Raw genomic sequence first — 26,942 nt, 5'->3', positions numbered from 1 at the left:
ATTAGTGGTTGCATTATTTCAGTGTTTAAGGACCTAAAGGCTAACTGCTCGGAAGGCTCGGGTACGGGGCGCGCCGAGGGGACAGAGGACACATGGGAAATAGTCACTCACCCGCTGAATACGGCTCCGGGAGCTGAGGCCTTACGAGTCATGATCGGCGTGCGGGAGACGCTATGTAGAACCGAGATAGGAATTGAATAACTTGAATACGCCACCAAACCCGGAATAATACCAGAGAAAGCTCTTATTTGAGTCTATCTCATGACCTTGGCAGGAATCCGAGTAGGGGAGGGGGGAGTGAGTGTAATCGATCTTTCATAGCCAGGTGGTTAATTGGTCGACGGCTGCAGCCTATGTCAACGCTTAACCCCCACATTTCGCGCGCCTGCGTGTTATCTCAGCTTGGGAAAAACCGGAGCGGACTCGCGGGTTGTTGAAAACCATGACAGATTGACCCTCTAAGGGGCTGGCGACTAGCAGAGACTATGTACAGTTCAGAGGTGGGACTGAGCCTAAACAGGCTACTCTGGGTAAATACTACATGCGGCTCTTCGTACTTCAACATTGGGTTTGGTCCGTTTAGCGAAAAAAGAAAAGTTGGGGTTGGTAGCGAAACAAATGTTGGTTTGGTAATTACCCAAATAAAAAAATTCTCCTGCCATATAAATTGGTGCTGACCCGACCTTTCGACACGACACACGCTCAGCATCCCCACCCAGCGGATCCATGAATACTTCTGCCACTGCTTCAAACAGTATGGATGCCAATGACTCAGTGAAAGGAGTCCAGGACAAGACCGACAAGCCAAAGGCGACTGTCCAACTGCAGGCACGCCTCGGCGCTCCCCAAGAAACTCCGGCCGACCTTTTACATGCGAACGATGGATCTACTACTGAATCACGATCGCTTCATGCGGAAACCACTACTAATATGGCAACACAAAGTCATGGCTTCGACCTGAGGAGATTCATCATCGATATGCTGATGAAGGAAGCCAATGAATTACTTGGATACACAACCTCTGACTCTTCCTCAAGTTGTTCCACGTCAGATACAAGCTCTGATGATACTTCGAGCGATGGGGGTCTTCAAAGCAGCCGCAATGTCTCTCCCGTTGGTGAAGAGGTAGAAACAGGGGTTCTTCCCTCTCCATCAGACGGTTCACACGAAGGTAAAAGGCGCGACCGTGACGGAGGTAGCATCACGACAAGCTCAGTCGGCATTTCTGAAGGGCCACCTCCCAGGTCTGAGAACAAGAGACGCAGAGGCGTTGAAGATGACGGAGAGGATGGTCAGGGACTCAGGATGAAGAGAACTGTGACAAGCGGCAGAAGAGCTTCAAACCCTCCGGAGACCCTCAACGAAAACGGCGATTTGCTTGGCACGGATTGGAGACTATAGCTCGTACGAAGTAAGTATTCTGACAAGATAGAGCAGAACTGTGTTTATGTCACTGACATATCTTCAGGGAGCATATCTATCGCAACCACCGCGAAAACCACGTCCGTGAGATCTGCCACGAGACTTTCGAGAGCAACAGGGAGCTCTTGAATCATTTGATGCAACCTGAACTGTGTACTGCCGTTGGTGAGCCAATATCAGCGAGCTCAAACCTTCTTGTCTTTTCTGCATCAGCTCGACAACAAAAAGCTCGTAAATAAGATGGCTAGGATCAAAGACTGGGTCAACGATGACGGGAAGGGATTCAGCTTCAATAGGCGTCACAGTTGTAACGTATTTTTAACAGCTATGGGACTCACACGTGACGAAGAGCCTCAGGAACCAAATTGAAGGAGCTGGCAGAACAGGAGGGAACTTAGCGCTCACTTCAAATTCACATTTTGTCGGGAATCTCAGGAGGGTTCTTGGTTCTGTCGGTGGTCTTTCTCTTTTTTTTTTGCTGCAACTGCAGTGAGAATATTTATTGCAAGTGTCCAAAATTGATTGACGGCTTTGGCTTTACTTTTGCTTCGAAATTGATGTTACCAGAGCATATGCGCGCTTCTACTGTCGTGGTTGTGTAGATAAACCCCGATAAATCCTCCAAGGGCAGACGGCGTGTAAACTGCCAGCAATTCTTATCTGGCTCTGTCTACTCATGAGAAAGGAATCATTCGCACGTAGTCGACTGGATGGACATGCTTAAATATTTTGATTCTGTGCGTGCAGGAAAACGAGGGTTACCCGAATGATTTGCACTCTCGTCCATAGACGTGGCTCCCATTTTCGTTGATGCAAACCAACTCGCCCGCGCAGCGCCTGAAGAAACTGCATCATCCGCGCGCGCACCGCTGCGTCCTCTCAAGGATTGGTGAATACGCACCGGAATATTCTACACCAGGCAGTTGATCCTGTTGCTTTCTTCGATAGTTCTCGCATACCGTATCAAGTTTTTGGTGTTGGAAAAGTAATTTCGGTGTTGTGCATTGGTGCGGGAAAGTTGGTGCGGGAAAACTGGTGCGCTGAACAACGCTTTTGCGGGGCAAGATCAATGTTTCAGCTCGTGTTCCGGAGCGAAGCGACGTCATGGCCAAAGCACCGCACATCCAGACTCTTTGGGTGGGGTTTTGGGGGCTAAAAACCAACAAGTGCTGCCTGGCGGCGGCTTACTCAGCTTGCATGTGTCACCCGCCGCGTGCGGAGTTTCCTCTCCAATCCTGCAAATCTCCACGTCCAATAAATAAAATATAAGGAGAGGAAACAACATCAAGTCAAGAGCAATCTTATCCATCTCAACACGCTAGTCTTGCTCATCTACCATGCCGCTCCCCTTTTACGACACTACCGTTGCCGTCTTTATCAGACAGCTCAAGAATCTCTCGGCCATCCTCCAAAAGGTACGAATACCATCCCATTGTGCCAGAATGAGCCCCTGATGCCAATTACGGCAGGCCGAGAAATGGTGCGACGACAACGGAAAGCCGCACTCGGAGGTGCTCGAGGCCCGACTGGCCCCGGACATGTACTCGCTGCCCTCGCAGATCCGGCTCAGCGTGCGGTGGGCCCGCAACGGCGTGCTTTTGAACAAGAATTACCACTTCAAGTCTTCGCAGACGAAGCCCGACGTTGAGCATGTGTTTGCCGAGCTGCAGGCCATCATCCAGGAAGAGCTGGACTTCCTGCAGGCGGTCAAGCCCGAGGATATTGAGGGGGCCGAGAACAGGCCGCTTTCAGTCTGGACTTCTGGTATGTCTCGGTTTACCACATCTTTTACCCCCAGAACACGTGCGCTAATTTTTTTGTAGGCGAGGAAGGCAAGGGTATAGGCATGAAGTTTGACGCTGGCCATAAATTGCTCACCCAGATCGTCTTTCCCAACTTTTGGTTCCATATTTCGACTGCCTACGCCATTTGCAGGATGGCGGGTGTCCCCTTGGGCAAGCAGGACTTCGTCATGGCTGCTGGTCCTATTGACTGTGAGTTGGTGATGCCTTAGTGTCAGCAATAGAATGAGAGGCCGAATATACCGTTACTCAGAGAGGATTTTCCACCGCGCATCATCTTAACCTGTAAGCGGCAAGTTTTCTTCCATGCTTAAAAAGGAGGTGTATCATGGGGTTGAGAATCCCGAATCACGGGACGGCATTAAAAACTGCTATCTTCATCGATTCGCTTTTCCACTAATCCCCAGTAAGTATCTCTATGCGGGCGCATACGCGCCACTGCCGCCAGGTCCGCGTGCTACGTAAGCTTGGCTTACCTTAACCACGACATCGGAGGTAGCCCCTCACTCACCCCTCGCTCATGCGCCACCATTAGCCGCGGTACCAAGATCCAACATCCGGCATCGCCGCGGAGAAACGGCTTTCAACGGTCATGTTACTCCGCATTCGGAACGGTCCACCAAAACCCCTCCTCAAGCAAGGGTGACTCACATATAAGTAGGCTCCGATCATCAATGCTAATGCATTGACATATAACCAACTACAACCGCCTTTAATCTACAAATCCATCAGTTCCTATCAAAAGAAAACACACCTAAATAAACACGGACACACCACCATGGCTTCCACCAGCTCCTCACCCATCGATGCCCCGCCCCACATCCACAACCTCTTAAGCAGACTCCACGCCCTGTCCATCAACCAAGAAAAAGAACTGAAGAGCCAAAAAGACGGCGCCCGCTTCGTATCCTCGACGTCCGATGCCTCCGACTTCGACACGCTCATGCGCGACAAATTCATTGCCCTCGACGAGGACAAATGCCACTTCGTGTACCAACTCATCCGCGCCAAGGGCGCTCTGAACATCATCGAGGCGGGCACGAGCTTCGGCGTCAGCACGATCTATCTCGCGCTCGCCGCCGGGCGGAACGCGGGCGCGCTCGGCCGGCCCGCGACCGTCATCGCGACCGAGTTTGAGGTCGAGAAGGCGCAGAAGGCGCGGGCGCACTGGAAGGAGTGCGGGGAGAGCGTTGAGAAGTGGATCGATTTGCGCGTCGGCGATATCCGCGAGACGCTCAAGGAGGGGGTCGAGGATGTTGATCTGTTGCTGCTGGACAGTAAGTTGCAGTGTGGTAAGGAGATGGTTGTGTTTGAATGCTGATCAGGGTGATAGTTTGGTCAGCGCTGGCGTTGCCCACGCTGAAGTTGGTGCAGCCGAGATTGCGGCCGGGTGCTGTCGTTCTTGTGGATAACACCATCACGGCTGCCGGTGGCTATAAGGAATTGCTGGAGTATATGAAGGCCCCCGGAAGCGGCTTCACAAGCATTGTGGTGCCTTATTCTGGAGGATTTGAGTTGTGTGTCTACTATCCGCCCAAGTAGGAACTTGTCAGCCCTGGTGAGACTACCGGCTTAAGTTTAGAGAAATTACTACTCAAGTTTCAGTAGAACCCTCTGCTCTTTCATCTCATCTCTCGAACTAACGTCACGGATAGCTGAAAGAGTTAGAGTTTAAAGAATATAAGATGTTGACTAGTGCAAAAATTTAAATCAATCAACAGCCATTCACATGGGCGTCATTCACATGCCTTACCTCTTATTGCTATATAAAGAATGTATGTATTTCAGTTTAGCATTGATTGTATTTGAAAAACGGATGTATAAACCTGCATTAGGTAGCAAATACAGAGGGGTGGCAGTGTTTATTCTAGTCTCACCCACATTGTTCAACAGGAAAGAAGTGGAAAGGAAATAAGGGCTGAGGCATCTGTGGCGTACTGTCCTGATAGAATTGATCGATTTCGGTGTCGCCCCACATTGCCAGACTCGCCGCCGTAAGTTCGTCCCACAAATCTGAATGCGCCACAATAGTAGGAGCCCTCTCGTCATGAGCACCATCGCTTGAAGCAATAGGTTGTGGGTCAGAGGGGTTGTTTTCTGCGGTGTCCTCAGATTGAGTATCAACCAAGGCAGAACCATGTCGTTGACTTGACAGGGCGTGAGCCTGCTGCATCTCATTCAGGGTCATGCTGTCATCTGTGTTTGGCGGTGCTTCAAAGGTTGCAGGGGATCCGATCACATTCACGTCCGGTGATGCGAGTCGCGAAGGTTCCGTCTCTGGCCGAACGCCGAGTATTGTCGTGTTTGCTGGAGAATTCTGCCGATTTCTTTGCTGATTGAGCCATGTGACAGTCCGTTGAGAGTTGTAGATCTCGTAAAGGTCTCTTTGTGCCTCACGGATCACGTCAGGTAAGCGTTCGAGAAGGCTACTGTAGAGTTCGGTGAAATGAGAGTTTCTCTCGGCTTCCGTTTCTAAAATTTCGCGAATCCGACCTGGTAAGTGGTTACGCAGAAACTGATCATATCCCTCAGTAGCTTGTGATACCAATGAGTCTTGATTGCAGTCTATTGGACATAATTAGTACAATGGGAGCCTGGAGTCTTCGTAACCGACTCACATGGCGACGGTGTTGGAGCATCATCAGGGAGATGGTGGCAGATACGGTAAATGTTTCTCCACTTCTCTTCATCAACTCGTCCACGCAGTCTAACTTTCAGCCTCTGTACTTGACTCTCGTCAATCCCTACTTGCTGAAAGGGCTCATCGACAGCGTCACATCTTTCAGTCCGTGCCAGATGGTGCAAGAGCACGTCACTGCTCTCAAATTCCACATGGCATCTCGGGCAGAAATGGTTTACGTGCTTGCGGTATATATGCTCTCTTTCAGTAGATTAGTAACTTAGACTTATAAACAAATAGTTGTCAGCATCTACTCACTTCGTACGAGCTATTGTGTCGAAACCTGGCCATACACAAGATGTGCATCTTGCGTGAAGTTCCGGATTCCTCTTGTAAAAAGGGCATGCGAATCGGCGCCTATGCTGAGGATCCCCGGAAGGTTGCGATGCTTTTCTGCGTTTTTTGGGCATTTCTCCGTCACTGTCCTCTGCTCCTTCATCTCCACCGTCTTTTTTTCTCTTATGGCCGCGGTTGAAAGAGGAGGCCTCATTATGGCTTGTCAAATTCGGAACAGTCCCGCTTCCATATTGAACGTGTGTTTGATCTCCATCTGGCGCATCCGAATGAGCGAGAAAGAGCGTTGATACCCCATGACGGGAATTTTGAGAAACATTGGGGTGGCTTTCACATTCTTCATCACTCAAGGTGTGATCTGAGCTCGTGTCCGACCAAGCGCAGCTCTGAGAGGCTTCCGAGTGCGTGTATCCAAGTAGCTCATGAGCTTTCCGCATCAAATCATTGATGAGACAATCTTTAAGCTCCGCATCGTGGCCCTGCCTTGGCTCTTCTGGAGTCAGTGATGGCGTAGCAAAAACGTTTCTTTCGTATCTAAAGTCGCGTAAGCATTGACCCATGCGTGTTTGATAACAATGAAGACTTCACCATACTTTTCTGCGGTCTCATATGGCTCATTATGCATGCCAAGTCTATAGTGATTGAGTTCCCGGAGCTGCTGTGTCTCCGCAAGTCTTATAGACCACACACTTTCCGCGTCTGCTAGTTCACTCCAGTCTCCAGCATAGCCAGCTATGCTGTCATCTGAAGCAGAGCATGGCCAACGTCTTGATTGAGCTTCCTTGGGTGGATAGTTGATGCTTTCTTCAGAAGAGTCGGGTGATTCTTCCTCGGTGCTCGAAATGAGCGATGGTGTTGGGTAGGACTTGTGCCCTTCGGGAAGATTTTCGCAAGCGGAATTAGGCAGGTCGTCTTGTTTTTCCTCGTCCCGGCAGTGGACTCGAGTGTGGAGTTCACGAAATTCCCTGTGAGACATCCTATTTAGCTTTGCGGCTCTAGTGAAGCTATCGAGATACATCCATCTCCCGAACTCAATATTCCGAAGGATAAAGGGGAGCGCTTATGGAAAGGAGATGCTGCTAGGCTCGGGGAGATTACCGACGAGAGAAAGACATGTGACATGTGAAACATTTGAAAGGTGCTTCGTTAATGTCTATGACGGGGGAGATCAGTAACACGAGGGATGTAGCAGCAATATCAGCGGTGTTAGCGACGTACGTCTGTGAATATGCCTCTCAAGATCTTCGTCCTGGGTGAAGGACTTGCCGCAATAGGTGCAGAAGACCATGGTTGTGGAGACCTGAGGTCAGGAGTCGAGTTGAGATCGCAGAAAGGCGAAGCAAGGCCTGAGTGGACGAACGTTGGTTGCAAAACTAAGTGACGACAAGTAGTAGAATACTAAGCAAGAGAAGCTCATGTAAAGCTACGCTGTTCTAATCATGGAATGAGAGAGACTGTTGAAAACGTGAGAGCAGAAATCTTTTACTTTTAAGGCTGTTATAACGCGCAAACTCGCAAAAGCTGAGCGTAAGCGAAATGTCAAGCGGGGCTGCGCGCCCGTATAACCTGTAAGCTGCACCGACGCCCTGCAATTATGGACCAATCGCTATCGGACTCGCCAGCCCCGCATCCCAGCCTTGCATCCTTCCAAGTTTTAGAGTTCAGCGGTGGCAACAGTGGCAGTGTCGAAGTTGAACAACTTTACAGCGATGAGCCGCTTCGTAGATTCAATTGGACGTAGTAACTCAGCATCCCTGATTACAGGCTTTGATATTCTCGTTTTGGCCTATATGTACAAGGTCCTAGCATCTTCGTCACGATCCCGAACATTAAAGACACTTCAATCTATACATCAGAAATTAACTGCTACAGCTTCTATCCTTCTCGCAATAGTGCGCGTCCCAGAGACTAGCGGTGTGCGAAGTGTAGTGGTGAGGACGCTTGAGTGTGATGAATACGGAGCAGCTTTGCGATCGGCAAGTATCAGCCTTGCATACAGGGTCTAAAAAATTGACACCGCTTATCTAATTAGGCACAAAGACGCTATTTCGCAAGTCATTCACACTAAACATCGCAAATTCCTTGCACGTAAACCCATGTCTCATCAATTAGTCAATGCGGTACGTGTGGAAACGGAGGCAGTATAACCCCTCCAAACTTGGCATGGCGATGGTGTGAGCCTCTTACAGTCCTACAATTTTAGAATCGAGGCTCCTAGACTTCCTGAGTCATTTCTTTGCTACTAGACTATGGTGCTGTAATGGAGATGTCGGTGTTGTAATGCTAGGACTGAGAAAGGGGAAGTAGCGTGCGGAATTTCTACTAGCTAGACGGTGGATCGTTCAACTCAAGAAGAATTTATCTTCGAGTCATTCTTGTACAAAAATATACAAAAGAGCCATCTAGAAGTAATAAATGCGTTTATGTTAGCGACAGAATGTTAAATAAAACTAAAAAAAAGAAACAAATGCTTTTGTCAGCTCTATTAGAAATGTTAAAACTGTGGGAAAATGCCCTTTCTGTAACCTGACACCATCCCAGCCTAGGAAAATTACCGCTTAAATCCATTTCCACCGAGACTAAAGTCTAGCTCACGTTTATCAACATCCCCCATGCCCCTCCCCTCAATGATCGGAAATCACTTGTCGCTTGAAACTTCTTCATTGAAGTGGATCGTCGGTTGATGGTACCATACTGGACCCAAGGTTGTCACCCTGAGACCAATCAAAGGAATCCAGCCAAGACTCTCCGTTTGTCCCGTTTTCCAAATTATCATTCTGCGCCACAAAACGTTGGATGTTGGGATTGAGATCGAATGCAAGCTGGGTCCGGTTTGGCATCTGGGCACCGTGCATATGGAGAATTAGAGCGTCCCCACCGCTTCCATGCACACCTTGATCTTTTAAAAGATCATCGACACTCACGCTTTGCCAACCACTAGAGTCTTGTGAAGAGTGTGACTGGCGAGGGAAGGCTTGTGGTTGAGGAACATCTTCGGTAGGAATTGGTTGGGACCCAGAATCCCCATAAAGGTCACTGGGTTTGTGTGGCTCAAGCACGCCGGAGCCGTATGCGGAATCACTGTTGCGATTACCCCTCCGGCCAGACAAGTTAAGAACCTGCTGAACCTCGCTTGGGTTCATGCCATTGTCAGTGTTAGGTGGTGCTTCGAAAGCCACGGGCACGTTGGTAGAGTGCTGATGAGGTGCAGGCTCCACTGCTCCTTCACCTGAACGATGTGCTGTGAGTGCCGCATTATCCGGAGAGAAATCTTTTTCATATGATGGTGTCGCATTTGCTCGAGGGCCGGTAAATCTCTGATATAGATCGTTTTGACAATCACGGATGATAGCCGGTAGCTGATCTGTGGCATTTTCAAGAAGCTGCCTGATATTTGGCTGCCGTTGAAGGCGTTCCTGAATCATGTTGGGTAGATGCTCGCGCTGATACCAGTCATATCCTTCGACTGCCTGATCGGCTGGAGAGTTATGGTCGCAGTCTGTCACTGACTTTAGTGTAAAGCATTCAGCATGGTATATTGTGACTTACAAGGCCAAGGCGTGTCTGCATCGTCAGGAAGGTTATGGCAAATCCTGTATATAGTTCTCCACTTGTTCACAGGGTCGGTTCCGCGGTCTCTGCTTCTCAGCCTCTTCAGTTGATCTCCATTAAGCCCATCCCCTGGCTGTGGTCCCACAGTCTGGAGGCATCTTTCAATCATGGCTAGGTGTCTGACCAATTCCGAGCTGCTTTCAAACGTTTCGCGGCATCTGGGACACGTCGTGTCCCCATCATCATGGCTCACATGAACACGGTAGAGATGTTCCCTACAAGTTTGTAAGAATTACGACAGTATTCTATTCCTTTTCGGAGAGTACTTACTTCAAACGTGATATGCCACCAAAACCAGGCCAGAGGCATGATGCATTTTTACCATGGACTTCCGGGCTCTTCTTATAGAAAGGGCAAGAAAACCTGGGCCCGTTTCGGATGCTTTTGAGAGGCCTGGGATTCTCTTTCCTCTTTTTGCCGTTTTCATCATCCTCACCTTCTGACGTAGAGCCACCCGTGCCCCTCTTTCGCTTGTTTCCGAAGCTAGACAACGAACGATCGGCAGTGTTGCTGATATCTTGGGATCCAGGTCTTGTGGTCTGGCTTCGCGATTGGTCTCCAGAAGGTTGGGTGGATCCGCCTTGGCAGTGATAAAACCCCACTTCTGTCGAGTCATCAAGGTCCACCGCGGGGTTATGCCTGTATTGCTCGTCGTAATCGTCCAAGTTGCTTCCCGGTGATAGGCTACTTTTGGGGGAACCAGAAGGCGTGGAGCCAAGAAGCTCGTAGACCTTCCGCATAAGCTCGTCTAAGATAAATCCTTTGACCTTTTGGTTAGCATTTCTTTCCTCAGCTAGGAAATCAGCCCAGTCCTTCCAGATAACCCACTCGGGGCTGTACGGGTTGAGGCTGCGGAGCATGGCGTCGATCTTTTCAGGATCTTCGTTCCAGGTGAAGGTGGCCCCGGAGGAAGTTTTAGTGGCGGAGGAGCTGCTGGTATTACTGCTGGAGGCAGTGGACTCTCCTCCAGCGCTTCCGCAGCTCGTGGATAGAGAGGTGCTCGAGGATGAGGGTGGGCTTACCGCGGACGACGAGCAGGCACTGGCCCTGTCGCCCTCATCATCAGGCGAAAGGATACTGGAAATGCTCATGTTGTGATTTCGACGCGGCGGTACCGATGAAGAGACAGGCGGCGGGGATGTGCAACCGGAGGTGTATTCCTGAGGCGATGTGGCTGGGGTGGGCAGACTAGTTGCTATTGCTGGCGAGTAAGCGAGGTGGTGATGGACAGTTTTCCTGCCCGCTCCAGATCGGGAGCCTCCTCTGGCTACATCCATGACTTGGTTCCAGAAGCTAGTTTCCATGCTCTGTTGGTGTTCCGTCATAAGTAGGGCTTAAAGCATGATTAGCCGAGCTACAACACCAGTGAGAGGATAGTTTGCTGGATTAAACGCTCTGTTACATTGAATTCTTTATACTCTCGGAGTGCAGTCGAAAAATGTATGCACTTCTCGTCTAGAAAAGAGAATGCAGTAATACCTACGGATTTCCGGAAATACTCGCAGTCTCAGAGCGATGTAAGTGAGGCTGTCATTTCAGACCATGGGTCCCCGGAACAGTTCTTATGGGGCTTGCCGCAATTTTCAAGGATTTTGAGCTGTTTGCGGGTGCTACGAATGGTGGTAAGAAGTGTCGAGGAATAGATATGGAACTTTCAAGGCAAAGAGGTGTTGCACAGTGCATCAAACGCTAGAAGGCGAGGAACCGAGTAAATCAATTGCACAAATTGGAAAAGACGAAACTGAGTTAACGCGCACGTTCGTAGAATGTGGGGGATGTCAGCGCTAAATATTCCGAATTCGCTGTGTCTGTGTAACACATCGAGCAGCCATGTCAACCAATTAAACCCCTGTCATCTACGCGCTGCCCCTCTCCTTGAACACCAACTTCAGCTCAGGCAGGGTCATGGTCCAACAATCGCCACTGCCGTTGATAAACTTCTGTCCATCCTCGCCCTCAGCAAAGGTAACCTTGTACTTCGCCATGGTCCTAGCCAAAACGCTCCTCAGCTCCCACATGGCGAGCTTCTGGCCGACGCAGTAGTAGGTGCCGACCTGGAAGGGGAACCAAGCGGAGCGGTCGTGCAGGAGAGGAGCCTCGGGGGTGCCGGGGATCCAGCGGGTGGGCAGGAACTCGGTGGGGCGGCCGAAGTAGCGCTCGTCGCGCTGGATGCACCACTGGGGCATCATGACGATGGTGTTGCCGGGGATGTTGATGTCGCCGTACTTGGCGTCGCGCACGTACAGGCCCTCGGGAGGGGTGACGCGGGGGTTGCCGGACGGGATCGGGGGCTGCAGGCGGAGCGTCTCGTTGATGATGGCTTCCAGGAGGGGCACGCGGTCGAGCATCTCCGGGGTCAGGGTGGCGGGGTCGGCGAGGGCGCTGGCGGGGACGTGCTCGACGATGGCGTCGTAGAGCTCCTGCTGGATCTCGGGGTACAGGCTGAGGTAGTAGAGGAAGTTGGTCATGGTGGCGGTGGCGGTGTCACTGTGGTGGTGGTTAGCATGAGGGGGGTTTTGTAGAGAGGAGAAAGCAGGATACGTACGCTCCGGCCATGACAAGACTGCGGGTATCATCGTCGAGAGCCTCAATGGTCTGGGCGCCCCACGGCTTCTTCTCCTCGTAGGCTTGGATGAGCCAGGCCAAGACGTCAGTGGGAGCCTCAGGCTTCTCCTCGGAGTTGTGGACAGCCTATTCGAAACAGATTAGAATCCCGCTTTGTGCTTGCTTAGCCAAAAACTCTTACCTTCATCTTCTCCCTAACCAAATCCCTGCAGTAGCGCGCATAGGGCTCCATAGCGGCTTGGCCGCCAGGCATGCGTTGCAAGACGTTGCCCAACCACGGAACGTGCTTCAAAAGACCAAGAGCGAAACCAAAGTCGTGCATTTGCTTGATGGCAGCGTGGTCGGTAGCCTTGCGCAGGCAGTCGAAGTCCTTGCCGAAGCCAACAACACCCATGATGTCGTAACCGAGCCAAGAGATCCAGTCGGTGACATTGACGGGCTTACCGAGGTACTGGGGCTCGCCGAGGCGGTTGAGAAAGAGCGAGATGGTCTCCTGCATGGCAGGGTTGTACCTGGCAACCTCTGAAAAAGGGTCAGTGGAGAAAACAATGGCGGGCTCGGGGCGTCTAACGTTGCGGGGTCATGGAGATTTCCCACGCCCTCCTTCCTCTGCGGTGGTCCTCGGGATCCATCTTGAAGGGAAGACCCTGGCACTCGATTCTGGTCTCGGCCATGCCATAGAAGTTGCCCTTTCCGCAGGTGATGATCTGGCTGAGCGGCGAGATGCGGTTAATGGAGAGCTCGCGGGGACCTGCATGCGCTGTTAGTATCGAATTCAGAAAATGATGAGAAGGCTGCATTACCAGTGCGCACGACATCGCCATATTTCTTGTGCAGCTTCTCGACTTCGAAATGGTACTGAAGGTTACGCGACATGTACCAGCCGTAGAACTTGGAAACCTTGGCTCCGAGCGGGCCGGGGAACTTGCGCAGCCGGTGGAAGAAGAGGCGGTACACAACCGTGGACACTGCCAAGCTCGCGACAAAGATGACGGCAGCAACGGCGAGGGATGATGCGGATTCGGCAATCGGTTTTTGGAAGACGCTAACGTCGACGTACAGACCGGCAAGCCAGACGGCGGCGAGACCTGCAATAGTCTGAGGAACAACAAAGTCAAGTTCGAATGTCTGGATTGCGGCGTGGAAAGCCACGCCGAGGACGGCGGACGTAGCCCACGTGGAGGCTCCCATGCTTCTAGATTAGTAATTTAGAACGGCGGGAGGATGTTTGCACAAGAGGGGACGTTCCTCGCAGTTAATATACGCCCTCTTGCGGCGTCGTGCGGCGTCGTGCTTCGCACGCGGCGCCCACATGGCGAGCGGGTCGGTACTCCACACCTCCCCCTTGACAGGGGTGGTCAAACGGTACCCCGCTCCCTTACTCGCTCAGCGCTTCTGATCTCCCTAAACGAATCCCTTTCATGGTGTTCTCCGAGACGGGATGCACGGTCGGGATCCAAAGCGGCATAGTAACCACGGGCTTTAGGAGGCTGGCCCACCTAGCGAAACACTCAGTGCCGCCGATTGGATGGAATACGAAAGCAATCCGTCAGCTTCTCCACTATCGAAAGATAAGGCAATGGCGTGAACTGTGGAAAGGATGCGGAATGACTCGAGGACTCGCCGCTAGAACGGATATTCTAAAGGGGCAAGCAAAGATTGGGGTGGACGCCCTAAACGGCTTTCCAATCGATGTGATTGGTCAGTCGCTCTCGTCAAAATGACAGGGACGTTTTATTACCACCATTCTGGCCGTTGGTGATGAATATCTGCGACATCTTATCACGACCGGCGCAAGACGCACGATGACGGACTGTTTCAGCGAGTCATATACGCTGTCGCGTGCGAACACTCGCATTATTTAAGGAGATTGCTGATTGCCGAACGCCCACGTGGCGCACGTGGTGAACAGCAAGCGACCACGCGACGTGGGACGATGCGGCGGCCCGCCCCGCAGTAAAACGGTGGACTGAAGAGAGATTGCAAGGGTCCTGAAGAATCGATTAGGCTGGGCTCTAGAGCGCTGCATAGGAAGCCGGCATCTGCACATTTAGAGCCGCGGCAATTCCCGGCACCTTACTTTTTATCTTTTCTGTTTTTAGAAGCTATGGCATTCCTCGGCGATAAGCAATCGCAATGCATAATGCCGAAGAGGCCGACCTTGTCGCAAGTCGAACCGCGATCGCCCAACGCTCTTTGTTGTTCATTCGCAACATTATTCCCAGGATGGATAGCAGCGGGTAGTTGCCGCCGTCAGAGCTAAAATAGCGCAGGATCTAGACGCGTACGGTTAACGGCAAATCAAGTTGCCGCTAGCGCTACCAGCGGCTCCAGCGGTTCTAGCCCCTCCCCTCCCCCTCCTCCACCTCCAGTTCCTCCAGCTCCTTCAGTTCCTTCAGTTCCTGCAGCCCCTGTAGCTCATCCAGCACTGCCAGCGCTACTACCAGCAATACATTTAGTATACATTCTTTTAGAAATAAGAGTACGAAGGTACGAACAAACGAAAACAATAACGAATAAGTAGTTGCCGCTATACGAACGGTTCGGATTTTTACGAACTGCGTAAATTTCGGCTTACCTTTTGACCAGCATTACCGCCTATAGAGCGAGAGACCTAACGTGTAGAAGACGCTTTGGCCAGGTCAAAAGGGACTCTAAAAAGGAGTACTGCTAATTTTAACCCACGGCACTGACAGTGCGGGTGGCGCTTGAGGAGCTGGAGGATCTGGAGAAATCGAATTGCTACCACCCGTGCCTGCGAATTGCCCGTGCTTCAAGCATCGCTTGCGCCTACAAGCAAAACCTTAACCCTAATGTGGGAAATTCGCTCATGGTTGCTCACCGGTTGATAGCATTGCTCTCCTATATCGTATTAGAGGGTGGAGTCACGCGTCATCGATGGGCCGATCTTTCGACGACGACTGCATCAGTTTGAACTCTAGCAAAGCATACTCTTACTTTGCATTCACCCAGAGCTTTTTCTGAGGTTTACCCGTTGTTACACTGCATCGTGCAAAGGACTCTCGTTCTACTACCATTGAGCAGTCCCTTGTCACATAACACCATCTAATGCTTGCCATCGAACGAATTCCAGGGGCTCCTCACCCGGATGTTCCTTGCTGCTTTAGGCGACAATGACGATACAAGTAGTGCGCTCAGGGTCCAGTTGCGGTGAACATTGAGTCTTGGCAGATCCTTCAGTTGTGCGAGAGCCATAGCTTTGTCCATCAAGCACCATATGCGGAAGGTTCTCAAAGGGTTCCCAGCAAGCACGGTCGATTCCGTCGCGATATCTTAATTGAATGATACGGAATCGAAAGATATAGAGAAGTTTCTCGTCTAACTTTTGGGCGTAGACAATAGAATATTGTCCATCGTATCCGTCATCACCATTGCTGCTGCCGAGGCACTGCGGGCGGCTAAGCTGAATGTTTGTTTTAACGGCACTCCTTTGCATGAAGGTCAGCCTTGCGTAGAGTTATCAAGGGGTAGGATTCTGAATCAACAATGGTTGTCCGGAGGGTTGAGCTGTATGGTTCTCCATATTTCCTGGTCATGGGTTACGTACCCCCCTGTCAATGATCGACACGCTCGGCGCCGATCAAGATCTAGAAAGCAAATTGGCAGAGCTTTGGGCATGTGGTGTGAACGCGGTTGCCAGCATTAGGCCGGTCGCGAAAGCGGGGTTACCATTTGGAGAGGCCTAAGAAATCTTCTATAACCTGGAACATTCCCACCTTCGCTTTAACCAGCCAGAAGTTCGCACCTCGGACTGGCCTATTGGATGAGCAAGATTACCCAGCAGATACACAGAAGACTTACGAGGCAATTGGGCTACTACTGAAGAATACATCCCAAGAACAGCTGGAATCGCTCCACAGTCATGTTGCTCAATATTATTTGTTGCGGACGAGAGTATGCGGAAGGTTGCTGACGCCAAGGGCACGGAACTACTACCAGGCTCTTGTGTTCGGTCTCCCCTATAGCCTCCTGGATCAGCCTCTTTTCTTCAGCGAGGTTGAAAGCGCCGCATTCTTCCATGATATATGGGGTAAAGGAAGTACCACTTTGCTGGCAATGTGCACTGAATTCGGGAGCTGCTTGCGAAGCACGAACATGATCAGCAGGTCGCATGTTCTCTACTCGCTTTCATCCATGTATAATGGGTGTTGCAAGCTTTTCAACGTCAACTCATCGCTTCCTCGTCTCGCCGATATTCTTAGCCCAATCTCGGTGCTGACAATGCCTCTCATCCGTACCACAGACATTCCCGAGGAAATCTGGACAAAAGCGCTTGTCGACCTGCCCGTTGTTGACCTCATAACAGACAAAAGTGACGGTGAATTGTTGGCAGGCGATGACGACGGTCTAGTGTTCGCGCAAAGTCCGAAGACGAAGCAATTACAACTGCGGCCAGACCTATGAAACCTACCTAAACCTGGGTTGTCGATCCAAGCATGTGCACGCTGCTCGGAAGTGGATGATATGGCGGGATGGTGATGATTGCCTCGGGCGGTGAAAGGCTTATCGGTGGATTCAACCCTTTGGCGGCTGACATCTCATTCCTCAGCACTGCCTACGTATGTCCGGGGGTTGGCGAAGATGATGACCCCAATAAAAGGTTTGAAGTGTTCGAAGTGAGAGATGAACATTGGCTGAAGGCGCGAGCGAGGCGGCCGGGAGAGGGTTCCCGTGGATTCGAAGTAGAAATCGTCCATTAATATGGGTGTGCATGGCTCCGGTATGCTGCGGCTGGCTTTTACGCGGAAAATGGAGGGGAGGTAAACATTGCAAGGGCTGCGGGTCAGCTACTCACGGCTTATGGGAGAGCTCGGGGACAAGATCAGGGTATCGTCATCTCTTGATGTTTTTAGTGGGGCTCATGCTGCAAATTGAGATTGGCTGTCGTACCAATACTGCATCTGCAATGTCCTATCACAGCTAGGCGACTTAAGCAAGGCTGCATGCAAGACGCACGCCGACAAACTTGGATGACAAGCCCTATGCGCTGTTGCCTACACCTCTCGTATTAGAAAAAGCGAGGCGCATCGTGCGGGGCTCAAAATGACACACCTGGGCTCCGAACCTCAAAACACGCTCCTCTATGGATCCACTTACTCAGTCTCGACTGGGGTCCGTGTGGGCGAACGTGAGCCGACGAGATTTTGAGAGAAACGTCGATGAGCTTTACAACAAGGAAGTCGTTCCAGAGCCTAATGACTATACCGGTGATGACCAAACGGTCAATGGAGACGCGCACGACCCATTGCCTATTGACATAGAACGTAAACTGGCGGATTACTTCGCCTACATCTCGGCATACGATGCTGGGGTTCATCCCGTGACGGCTGCAACGATCGAGTACTCGCTCGGGTCTCCAGGAATCACGGTCCGGCTTGCCGCAAACAGCGGTGTCAAAGATCATGTCCGAAAGGCCATAATCGATGTTCTAATTGCACTCAAAGAGTGTAACAACAGAGGTTAGCCAAGCAGTTGCTGGACGAAATGATTCGAAACTGATCCGCGTTAGCCTCGCATCGTAGGAAATGTGAAGAGAACATTTTCGATATCGTCGTTCGGCTCAACCGGAACAAGATATATTCACGACTCGGGTCAAAACATTTTCGCAAACCAACGAATGGCTACCCCCAAAAGAAGAAGAAAAGGGTGATGAAGAAGAAAAAGAAGCAGAGTAGGGAGAAGGTGAACGGGCCTTTGAGCGTCTGCTTGAAGGAGGTGCTGAGGGATGAGTTGCTGAAGGAGCAGACTCTCAACCGTCGGCGTGCTTTGACGGCACTGGCGGACGAAGTCAATGAGTTCCACAATGCTTTCGAGGTACTAGAAACGTCCGAGGATCCAGAATTGGTGGAAGCCATTAAGAAACTCATTAAGGAGGCCTGGTCGATTTCAGGGAAAGATACCAATTTCCATCGCCGGCTCGAAGAACTAGGATTTCCAGAACAGGAGCTGCGTAAAATAAGGGAGGTTCGAGAATTGGACAAGACCGCACACTATTGGAGAATAAGTCGTGATCTGGTCAATATACGTGTGGCTCCCAGTTATCGTCATTTGTTCGACAACCCGCGGCTAGAGGCGATCGACCATTACGAACCTGTTCTTAGCAGTCAACAGCTTGCTCCCAGTCAACAATCTGCCCTTGGTCAACGACCTCGACCAGAAAAAAGATTCGTCCATGCCGAGATCCAATTGATCGTCTATTATGAGATCAGTGGCGCCAAAGCATCTCCGCGAGTATTAGGAGCCTCAAAAGAAGCATGCTTTCTGTGTGATGCTTTCATCAAAGCGCACAATCGTTTCTCTGTCTCGAAAGCCCATCGGAAAGTTGAGAACCAATGGACTGTGCCTGAGAGACGAGAGTACAACGCCGAAAGTCTAGAGAGGATGCAAAGAGCCATAAAAGCTGTAAACGATGAGGTGCTTACCCAAACGAGAACTACGCATGGATGGAGACCATGGGCAGCTCAAAGCTCGATCAACTTGAATAGTTTTGCGGAGAAATCGCCTCCAGTATCTATCATTAGTTCAGTTCCGACGAAGCAGTCAAGCACGATGTCCATTCGAGAGCCGACTAGAAGGACGAGCACTTCAATGGTGAGGCCCGGCGAGAGGCAAGGAATCTTGACGGATAATGGGTCAATTTCATCGAAAATATCATCTTCACTAAGAAGCTCTTCAGCGTCAACCGTCAAGCCAGAGAAAAACGGATCCAGTTGTTCTGCAGAACAGGCGATCGCACATCAAGAGACGATAACGGAGAACACGCTTACAGCATCCGGCTCTACACAAGCAACCGCGAAGCAATCAGAAAGTGCACAGACAAACGGTAACGGTTCGGGTACGGCAATTCAGCAGACGAATGAGACGGGCCGGCAATTTCCGCAGAGAGGTGCTGATACGGATGCGACCGGAAGCAACACAACAATTCAGCCGCCCCGGGGGCCAGTCGAGCCAAATGGAGATGAGCACGGCCAGAACGGGCGGCAACACAGCCGATTGTCGGCTAGGGAGCGGCACGAAATTGCACGGCGGAATGCTTCTCCAATCCGATTGGGAGGGCTTGAATTGTTCGAAGATCTGGAACAGTTCTCGGATTGCGATAAGGCGAGCATCAGCCTCGTTTCTTTCAGCGATTGTCCGTCCAAAGAAGCCGACCGGGTGGTTGATGCCCGAAGCCTGGCGGCAGACGAAGAGACGGTGATCGGAAAAGCAAGCGGAGCGGATGGCGGGGACCTAACAGTGCGGCTTCATGTAGAGGGTTACGAGGATGCCATGCTTATGTGTAGCTGGCTTGCGTCGGAAATTGAAGGGCATGGCCAGTCACGGGGTTAGTTGGAGAGCCGGCTGACAGCGATTGTCGAGGCTCAACAGCGGGCGATGAATGGCGTTGAGGCTTAGGTCCATATTTGTATAGAGCCGGGCTGGATTGGAGGTTAGGTTTGTTGAGGTGGAGTGAGATAGGGCGGGCCATGCCGCCCTTGCATGCGGGCGATAAGCTTGATGATGTGAAGGGTGCGCGATTTGTTCCGAGGAGACGGAGTGCAACGTGCGCTGAGTGCGAGTGAATACCGTGTGGTGCAGCCGGGGAGCGAAATTCCGAGCTTGTTGCGGCGCGGAGCGAGGTATGGGTGAAGATTGGGTGATGGAGGCAGCGCCAGTCCCGCGCGCTTCAGCCGGCCAGCGGAAGGGGACCAGCGACGCTCCCCGACAGCCGCCCGCCTTGGCCTGTGCACGTGGCGCCCGCTGCGGTCGATGGCGGTGGGCGAGCAGCGATACTGGCCCAATGCATTCTGTCGAGCGCAATCGCGCCACGCTCGCTGCAGCTCGTTCATATGGGTTTTCCACGACCTCAATGTTGGGCGCTGGTGATACGTTTCACGTGTGATGGAGCGCTGGGGGATGCGCGCAGGGCGGCGCTGGCCAATCACAAGCGGGGCTTAGTTAGCGGGGAGGGGAGCTCTGGCATGACGTACCGCAACACACCTCCCACAACGGCTGAAGCTTCCCGTCAGGAGCGTGCCATCCCGACCAGCCGACAACAAAGACGCGGGAATTTCAGGAGCAATGCCTCGCCGGACCGAGGATGCGCGAATGGGCTACGCGCAGCCCCAGCGACGCCCACCACCTGTCATTGGTCTATTGACGTGACTGATCAAGCTTCCTGCTGTTACGTCGACCCAGCAGCGCTGCTTCCCCGCATTCTTGGGAGCCTTGCAACCACCTGTCAAGCGGAGAAGGAGGGGGCTGCACAGCCTGCACTCTTCCGTCCGTCCTGCTCTGCCCCTCTCCCAGCTCCCTCAAAGAACCAACAAGTACCTTTGAAGCTTGCGCGCCTTTCACCTCGCCAGAATTACCGACTGCTGTTTATTCTCAACGCGTCGAGCCCGCTTAGCAGCGTTCTGAAGCGGCCTTGGCACTGCACGCCTTCACTGGTACGCTCTCTCCAGCTGTGATGCACCACCACCTACCTCTCCTGCACTCCGCGGGTGTATTCGGAGCTCCCAATCTCTGTCGCAATAGCACTGCCTGATTAGTCGTCTGCATCGCGCGGCGCTATCCGACATGGGCGAAGCTCTTAAATCCCAACACTGTCCCTGCGTCCACACATGCCTGCTTACCCAAGCTCAACCCACGCTACCAGAGTGTACCTACTTCAGCTGCCGTGCTGATCGCTCCTAGCAGCCACTCCTCCCGTCCGAGCACTTCGGTAAACCCTCAACAGCATATCTTACCTCCGACTACCTCGCTTCTATCTTACTTCTCCCCGGCTCATCTTCCAGCCCGTCCGCCGACTATTTCTACCGGCTCTTCTTTCACCCACCCCTCAACCTTCCTCGCCCACCATGTCCTCCAGCACATCTCTCCTCGAAGCTGCCAAGCGCCAGACGTCTGCCGCCATGAACAGCGCAAAAGAAGCTGCCTCCGAAGGCTCCGCCGCCATGAAGAACGCCGCCGAGAACCCCTCCAAGGCCACCACCGACTTCCTCCACACTCCTGCCATGCGCGCAGCTCTGCCCTTCATCAATGGCGGTCTTGCCGGCATGACTGCCACCACAGTCATCCAGCCAGTCGACATGATCAAGGTCCGCTTGCAGCTGGCAGGTGAGGGTGTGAAGACGGGTCCCAAGCCTACTCCTCTCTCAGTCACCCGGGACGTGATAGCAGCAGGCAAGGTGCTCGACCTCTACACTGGCCTCTCAGCCGGCCTCCTCCGCCAAGCTGTCTACACCACCGCCCGCCTCGGCTTCTTCGACACCTTCATGAAGACCCTGACAAAACGGGCGGAGGCGCAAGGCACCAAGATCGGCTTCACCGAGCGCGCTGGCGCCGGTCTGACGGCCGGCGGCCTGGCAGCCATGGTGGGCAACCCGGCCGACCTGGCGCTCATCCGCATGCAGAGCGATGGGCTCAAGCCGCCGGCCGAGCGCGCCAACTACCGGTCCGTCATCGACGCCCTCGCCCGCATCTCCAAGAACGAGGGCGTGACGGCGCTGTGGGCCGGCTGCTTCCCGACGGTGGTGCGCGCCATGGCGCTCAACTTCGGCCAGCTCGCCTTCTTCTCCGAGGCAAAGAACCAGCTCAAGGACACGAGCTTGTCGTCGCGCTCGCAGACGCTGACGGCCTCGGCCATCGCCGGCTTCTTCGCCTCCTTCTTCAGCTTGCCCTTCGACTTTGTCAAGACGCGCTTGCAGAAGCAGACGAGGAGGCCTGACGGTTCTCTGCCTTACCGCGGTATGGCGGACTGCTTCAAGAAGGTCGCGCGCGATGAGGGCCTCCTGAGGTTCTACCGTGGCTTCGGTACCTACTATGTGCGCATTGCGCCTCACGCGTAAGTCTCCTTTTTCTTTTTTTTTTTTCTATTCTCACATCGCCCCTTTGATGTTGTGTCCGCGCATTTGATGTGCGGACTCTCCCTTTTCGGTAATTCGGTAAACAAGACTTGGCGGGCTGACGGAATCGTTCCGATGTGCACAACAGGATGGTAACGCTGATCGTGGCCGACTACCTCGGGTTCATCACCAAGTAAAAAAGTTGCCGGCGACGGGAGAGCGGCGTGCGTGCGTGCGTGCGGCGGTGACGATGATGGCAGCGGTGACGGGCGCGACGGAGTGTGGCTTGCCCGGCCCCACGGTAATAGCGCGCGAGCTTATGCCAACAACTCCGAGCCCCGTTGGGGGTAGGTGGGTTTTGTCTCGGCTTTTCGGTTCATGGACGGCGCATGGACGAATTGCTAAACGGACGGATTGGGAAAATGGTGACGTTTTTCCGAGGTGATGACTACATGATGGCATCGTTTTGCTTGTAAAACGGCCCGAGTCGACCTCGGGCGGGCGAGGGGAGGATAGGGGACGGCAGGTACGTGGGGGTTGGGTGGGGGAAAGTAGGATAGTTGATGACGGGGAGATGACGGTGTTGCATGGTTGCTCCGTAGAGCGTTGTCCATTTTTTATGTTCATTGTTTGGTTGTTTGGATTGGTTTTTTTTTTTGTTGTTGTTCCCGTGTATAAGGCAGTACGATCGACAACCCCCTTGCGAATCATTGAGCGTCCATTGCTTTTCTCTTTCCCTTTTGCGGTCTGGTTTGGGAAGAACGTTTCCGAGAGAAGATATGCAAAGTTGTTTAATTGGTTAAAGCACAAAACCCCCCCTTCATGAATCAGTGGTATCGTGGATCTTCTGTTGGACATTGTTGCTCTCCACATCCCCTCCAGCAATGCTATTCTCCCTTTCTGATCCGTGCTCTCGAGCGTGTTTCCTTTTTCTTTTCTCCTTATCGCATCTACGCATTCCACACATCGCTCCGTGCCCGCGATGTGGTAGCATCCTCGGCCCGATCTACTACGTCACATGAGTTGGTACTTCAGGACCGGTTTGCCTTTCGTAGCAATACGCTCGCTTCCATGCTGCAAGGAGTAGCAGTGCCAAGGCATGCGCGGCAACGACTTTGTGTCCCCCTCCTTGGTTTGGTTCTCAGACCTTTCGTGCTGACCCCTGGAGGGGTAGAGGGTAGCCGCGCTTCATCTTTCTGCCGGGCCACCACAATGTCGTCCACGCACGCACATCCTTTTCGAGATGGCTTTCAGGTCAACAAAATCGCAGTGGCTGGCGGGTGAATTTTGTTGCGGATGCGTAATAGTTGAAGAGGAGGGTTGAGAGGGGTCTGGATTGCTGGTGGCTTTTTTTGTGGTGGCTTTTTCCGGGCTGAGAACGACTTCAGATCCCGAGGGAATGGTCGACATCTGTGATAGAGAGGGGCGCGTGATGCGGTTTGATGCATCTCTGCTGATTGTTCCTAGCTTTCCCCCCCTTTCCCCTTTGGTGACGCGGATCGTGGGTTGCTCGTGCTACGCTTCTACCGAGGAGTAGTTGCGAGCATATGCCAAGGTATGACTCGCGCCCTTCTTTTTGTTCCCCTCTCTTGTGGCTTAGAGAAAGGCCATGGTGGAGGGGGGTCACACTGAGCAGCGGAAGAACCCTTGGAATACAGAGCCCGTAGCGTAGGCTGATTGCTTGCTGACGCTGGTGGCTGGTGAGAGATCGGCTAGTCGGTGGTATAATCACTTGCAAGTACCTCACAGTCAAACAAAGGCAAAGAGACAATTTAACGTGCATTTTGCAGCCATTGATACAGATATACAAGTCAGACTATACCCTCACATATTTTTCCATCCGCCCAGTCATAAATATTTACATCGTGAAAAAGAAACAATCATCATTAACCCCTCTCATTTCGGACACGCCAACGCCTTAACCGCACTCGATCCCTTCACAGGCGTAATCTTGGGCTTGCAGTACCCCCTGCCCACATTCCGATTAAACTCCTTCGCCAGACTACTACCAGTCGACCCGCTATTCGACGTCGACGTGAGGCGGTTGTTGCGGCCGGAATCGAGTCCCGTGCAGCCCGTCCCGCTGGCGCTGCAGTCGGCGCCCCGATTGACGCTCGAGCAGCGCGTCATGCACACGTTGCGCGTGACGGCCGTCTTCGCGCCGGGGCACTGGATCTGGATCTCCTCGCAGGTGCCGGTCAGCCCCGCCGGGCACTTGCCGGCGCTGGTGCAGAGTTGCAGCGTCGTGGACGAGACGGCGGCGGTGCCGGCGGTGAGCTCGTGGTTGCCTGCGTCTTCGCCGTCAGCGTCGGCGGAGGAGATGACGTAGTCGGCCGTGTTGGACAGGAAGTCGTCGTTGATGGTCGGGACGGAGATGTTAAGCGGCGGGGGCGGCTGGGCGGTCGAGACGGAGCTGGTCGAGCTGTATCCCGTCGAGTTGGCCACACAACTACCACCGGAGATGTCGTCCCACGTCGCGGCCGCGGCGTCGAGCCAGAGGCGCGTCATGTTCCACACGTTGTCGAGCGTGTAGTACATGCGGCAGTTGGCGGCCTCGTACTTGAACTGCAGGGGCACCGTGTCGTTCTCGCGGATCTGGTCGCGCAGGTTGAAGCCCGCGTACGACACCCACATGCCGCTGTCGCGCTCGCGCAGGGGGCGGAGGTTGCCGTAGGCGGATTCGTTGCCCGCGTTGTCGTTCAGGTCCATGCGGCCGTTGACCCAGTCGATGTCGATGTCGATGTCGTTGGCCGTGTACTCGAGCGCGCCGCGCGAGCCGCTGGCGGTTTGCATGGGCCCCGCGCCGGGGCGGCCGCCGACGGCGAGGGTGCGCACGCCGATCTGTTGCGTCATGAGCTCGACGAAGAGGGCGCAGGTCGAGGAGCAGGTGCCGTCGGTCAGGAGGAGGATCTGGTCGGGCCGCCAGGGTGCGGTGCCCCACTGCTCCGGGTCGAGGAACCAGCCGTTGAAGGCCGTGTCGGCGAAGACGGGGCTGGACAGGTTGTACTGCTCGGTGAGCGAGAAGTCGTCGTCGTTGTAGTGGCGCGGGCCGTAGAAGGCGGACCACGACGTGAAGTTGAGCCCCGTGTCGGCGTCCAGCCGGTCCGTCACCACCCACTCGTCCGACGCGAGACTGTCGTACCAGTCGTCATAGTCGTCCGTGCCCGGCTGCAGCGAGCTCCAGAAGTCCGTCGTGAAGCTGCCGAGGGAGTTGGCCAGGTCGAACGAACGGCGGCGGCTGCCGTGGAAGGGTGTGGTTTGCGGGAAGAACCAGGCGAAGGTGATGAAGGCGAGGAGTGTGAGGCCGCCCGAGTTCTGCTGCAGGTCGATCACGCACCGCGTAAGGTTGCGAGCGGTGGCGTTGTTGACGAAGTGGCCCACCGTCTCGTCGAAGAGCCCAATGTTGTCGTCGTACTGGTCGAAGCTGGGGATGCTGAGAACGGCGGTTGAGGACTCGTTGAAGAAGTAGCCAGTCAGGACACCGCCGCTCTCGATGGACAGGTTGGGCTGGACGATGTCGGGGTTGTCGGGGTATGCGCCATAGCTGTCGTAATTCCAGTTACCAGACGTGTCGTCGGAAGAGGTATCGTCTGAAGTTGTGTCATCCGAAGAAGTGTCATCTGAAGTGGAATCGTCCGAAGTATCATCAGAGCTGGAGTCGTCCGTAGAAGTGGAGTTCGCGGCGGCCTCGAGCGCGTCGTAGTAAGCCTGGGGATACTGCCTCAGGACGAAGTAGTTGTAGAAATCACCACCCGTGGTCAGTGGGCCGGTGTCGTAGGGGTTGTTGTAGATGGCAATCCAGTTAGTAGTAATGTTGCTGCCATCTTTGAACCTAAACTCAAGCTCGTCACCAGGGTAGAATGTTGCGCCACCGCTGAAGACGTTCAGTGTACCCTGGATATCCTGAGCAGGGCTAGAGAACAGCTGGTTCCAGTCGGCATGAGGCTCGAGCGTTCCCTGCGAGTTGAGGGCAGCGAACTCAGTCAGAACCTCGATCACGTCACGCCCGTTGATGGTGGCAATTGCGCTTGGCTCAGGGTCTCCGGGGGCGCGCTCCCACACGTCATCTATTTATTGGTTAGACTAAACCCCATGCTGATTGGCCAAAAACTTACTCCAAAGATAGATCTGCGGGTCCTGCTTTCCATCAACCGAGGCCGAGGTGATGTAGTAAGGGCTGGCAAAGGAGAAGGCTGAAAGCACCCCCGAGTTGAGATCGACGTGCATGTCGTGCATCGAATACACCAGAGCCTGCATCTCCGCCTCGAAGGCATACTGGTTCTTGTACTTTCCGTTGTCGATGTTGTCCTGGATTTGCTGCAATCCTGCGACAACATCGATGGCCGGCTGCTGGTAGCCTTCCGGCGGGTTCTTCAGGTATGCTAATGTGCTCTGAAACTGTATCGTGGTGTTGTAGTACTCAATAAACCGGCTGGCGACTGCGGCATTGAAGGGAACACTGGTCAAGCACCGGATCGCATCGCGGGCGTAGAAAATGTATTGGCCCTCTGCAGCTGACGTTAGCTTGAGCATGAGAGTCCTAGTGTGGTTCCGAGCTTACCATTTGCGGCGCTTACGATTCTACCGCAGATGTCCCACGGGGCATCTGATGCATCCTCGTTCGTTTGGATTTCCACCGGAGCAGGGCGAGGGGTCGGCTTCGCCAGAGCACCGAGGGAGAGGCACGACAGAGCCGCGACAGATGCGAATGACCTCATG

At 53.2% G+C, this 26,942-nt stretch overlaps 7 protein-coding genes across 7 annotated transcripts; 4 read left to right on the top strand and 3 right to left on the bottom strand.

The window, feature by feature from the left end:
• Positions 1 to 2,759: 2,759 nt before the first annotated feature.
• Positions 2,760 to 3,436, top strand: LTHEOB_8099 (uncharacterized protein; the record flags this gene model as incomplete). Its single annotated transcript, XM_035517538.1, has 3 exons — positions 2,760 to 2,837; positions 2,892 to 3,186; positions 3,246 to 3,436. 3 exons carry the CDS (start codon positions 2,760 to 2,762, stop codon positions 3,434 to 3,436), a joined length of 564 nt encoding a protein of 187 aa, XP_035370646.1.
• Positions 3,437 to 4,002: 566 nt separating this feature from the next.
• On the top strand, positions 4,003 to 4,766 carry LTHEOB_8098 (O-methyltransferase; the record flags this gene model as incomplete). The annotated part of the gene is made up of 2 exons (XM_035517537.1): positions 4,003 to 4,501; positions 4,558 to 4,766. 2 exons carry the CDS (start codon positions 4,003 to 4,005, stop codon positions 4,764 to 4,766), a joined length of 708 nt encoding a protein of 235 aa, XP_035370645.1.
• A 4,853-nt stretch (positions 4,767 to 9,619) lies between these two features.
• On the bottom strand, positions 9,620 to 10,901 carry LTHEOB_8097 (uncharacterized protein; the record flags this gene model as incomplete). Its single annotated transcript, XM_035517536.1, has 4 exons — positions 9,620 to 9,697; positions 9,748 to 9,762; positions 10,004 to 10,025; positions 10,081 to 10,901. The coding sequence occupies 4 exons, from the start codon at positions 10,899 to 10,901 to the stop codon at positions 9,620 to 9,622; spliced, it is 936 nt and encodes a 311-aa protein (XP_035370644.1).
• A 765-nt stretch (positions 10,902 to 11,666) lies between these two features.
• Positions 11,667 to 13,566, bottom strand: LTHEOB_8096 (Cytochrome p450; the record flags this gene model as incomplete). Its single annotated transcript, XM_035517535.1, has 5 exons — positions 11,667 to 12,297; positions 12,356 to 12,501; positions 12,557 to 12,897; positions 12,947 to 13,126; positions 13,179 to 13,566. The coding sequence occupies 5 exons, from the start codon at positions 13,564 to 13,566 to the stop codon at positions 11,667 to 11,669; spliced, it is 1,686 nt and encodes a 561-aa protein (XP_035370643.1).
• A 3,913-nt stretch (positions 13,567 to 17,479) lies between these two features.
• Positions 17,480 to 18,586, top strand: LTHEOB_8095 (uncharacterized protein; the record flags this gene model as incomplete). The annotated part of the gene is made up of 3 exons (XM_035517534.1): positions 17,480 to 17,855; positions 17,906 to 18,275; positions 18,508 to 18,586. The coding sequence occupies 3 exons, from the start codon at positions 17,480 to 17,482 to the stop codon at positions 18,584 to 18,586; spliced, it is 825 nt and encodes a 274-aa protein (XP_035370642.1).
• Positions 18,587 to 21,236: 2,650 nt separating this feature from the next.
• Positions 21,237 to 22,420, top strand: LTHEOB_8094 (Mitochondrial 2-oxoglutarate malate carrier protein; the record flags this gene model as incomplete). The annotated part of the gene is made up of 2 exons (XM_035517533.1): positions 21,237 to 22,222; positions 22,372 to 22,420. The coding sequence occupies 2 exons, from the start codon at positions 21,237 to 21,239 to the stop codon at positions 22,418 to 22,420; spliced, it is 1,035 nt and encodes a 344-aa protein (XP_035370641.1).
• Positions 22,421 to 24,119: 1,699 nt separating this feature from the next.
• LTHEOB_8093 (Peptidase S41 family protein) lies at positions 24,120 to 26,941 on the bottom strand (the record flags this gene model as incomplete). Its single annotated transcript, XM_035517532.1, has 3 exons — positions 24,120 to 26,290; positions 26,339 to 26,731; positions 26,785 to 26,941. 3 exons carry the CDS (start codon positions 26,939 to 26,941, stop codon positions 24,120 to 24,122), a joined length of 2,721 nt encoding a protein of 906 aa, XP_035370640.1.
• Position 26,942: the final 1 nt, after the last annotated feature.

Source organism: Lasiodiplodia theobromae (assembly GCF_012971845.1).
Source record: "Lasiodiplodia theobromae strain AM2As chromosome Unknown scaffold_25, whole genome shotgun sequence".
Taxonomy (NCBI): Eukaryota; Fungi; Ascomycota; class Dothideomycetes; order Botryosphaeriales; family Botryosphaeriaceae; genus Lasiodiplodia; species Lasiodiplodia theobromae.
Note: the sequence above shows the minus strand (reverse complement) of the source record. Positions and strands in the feature narration are given on the sequence as shown.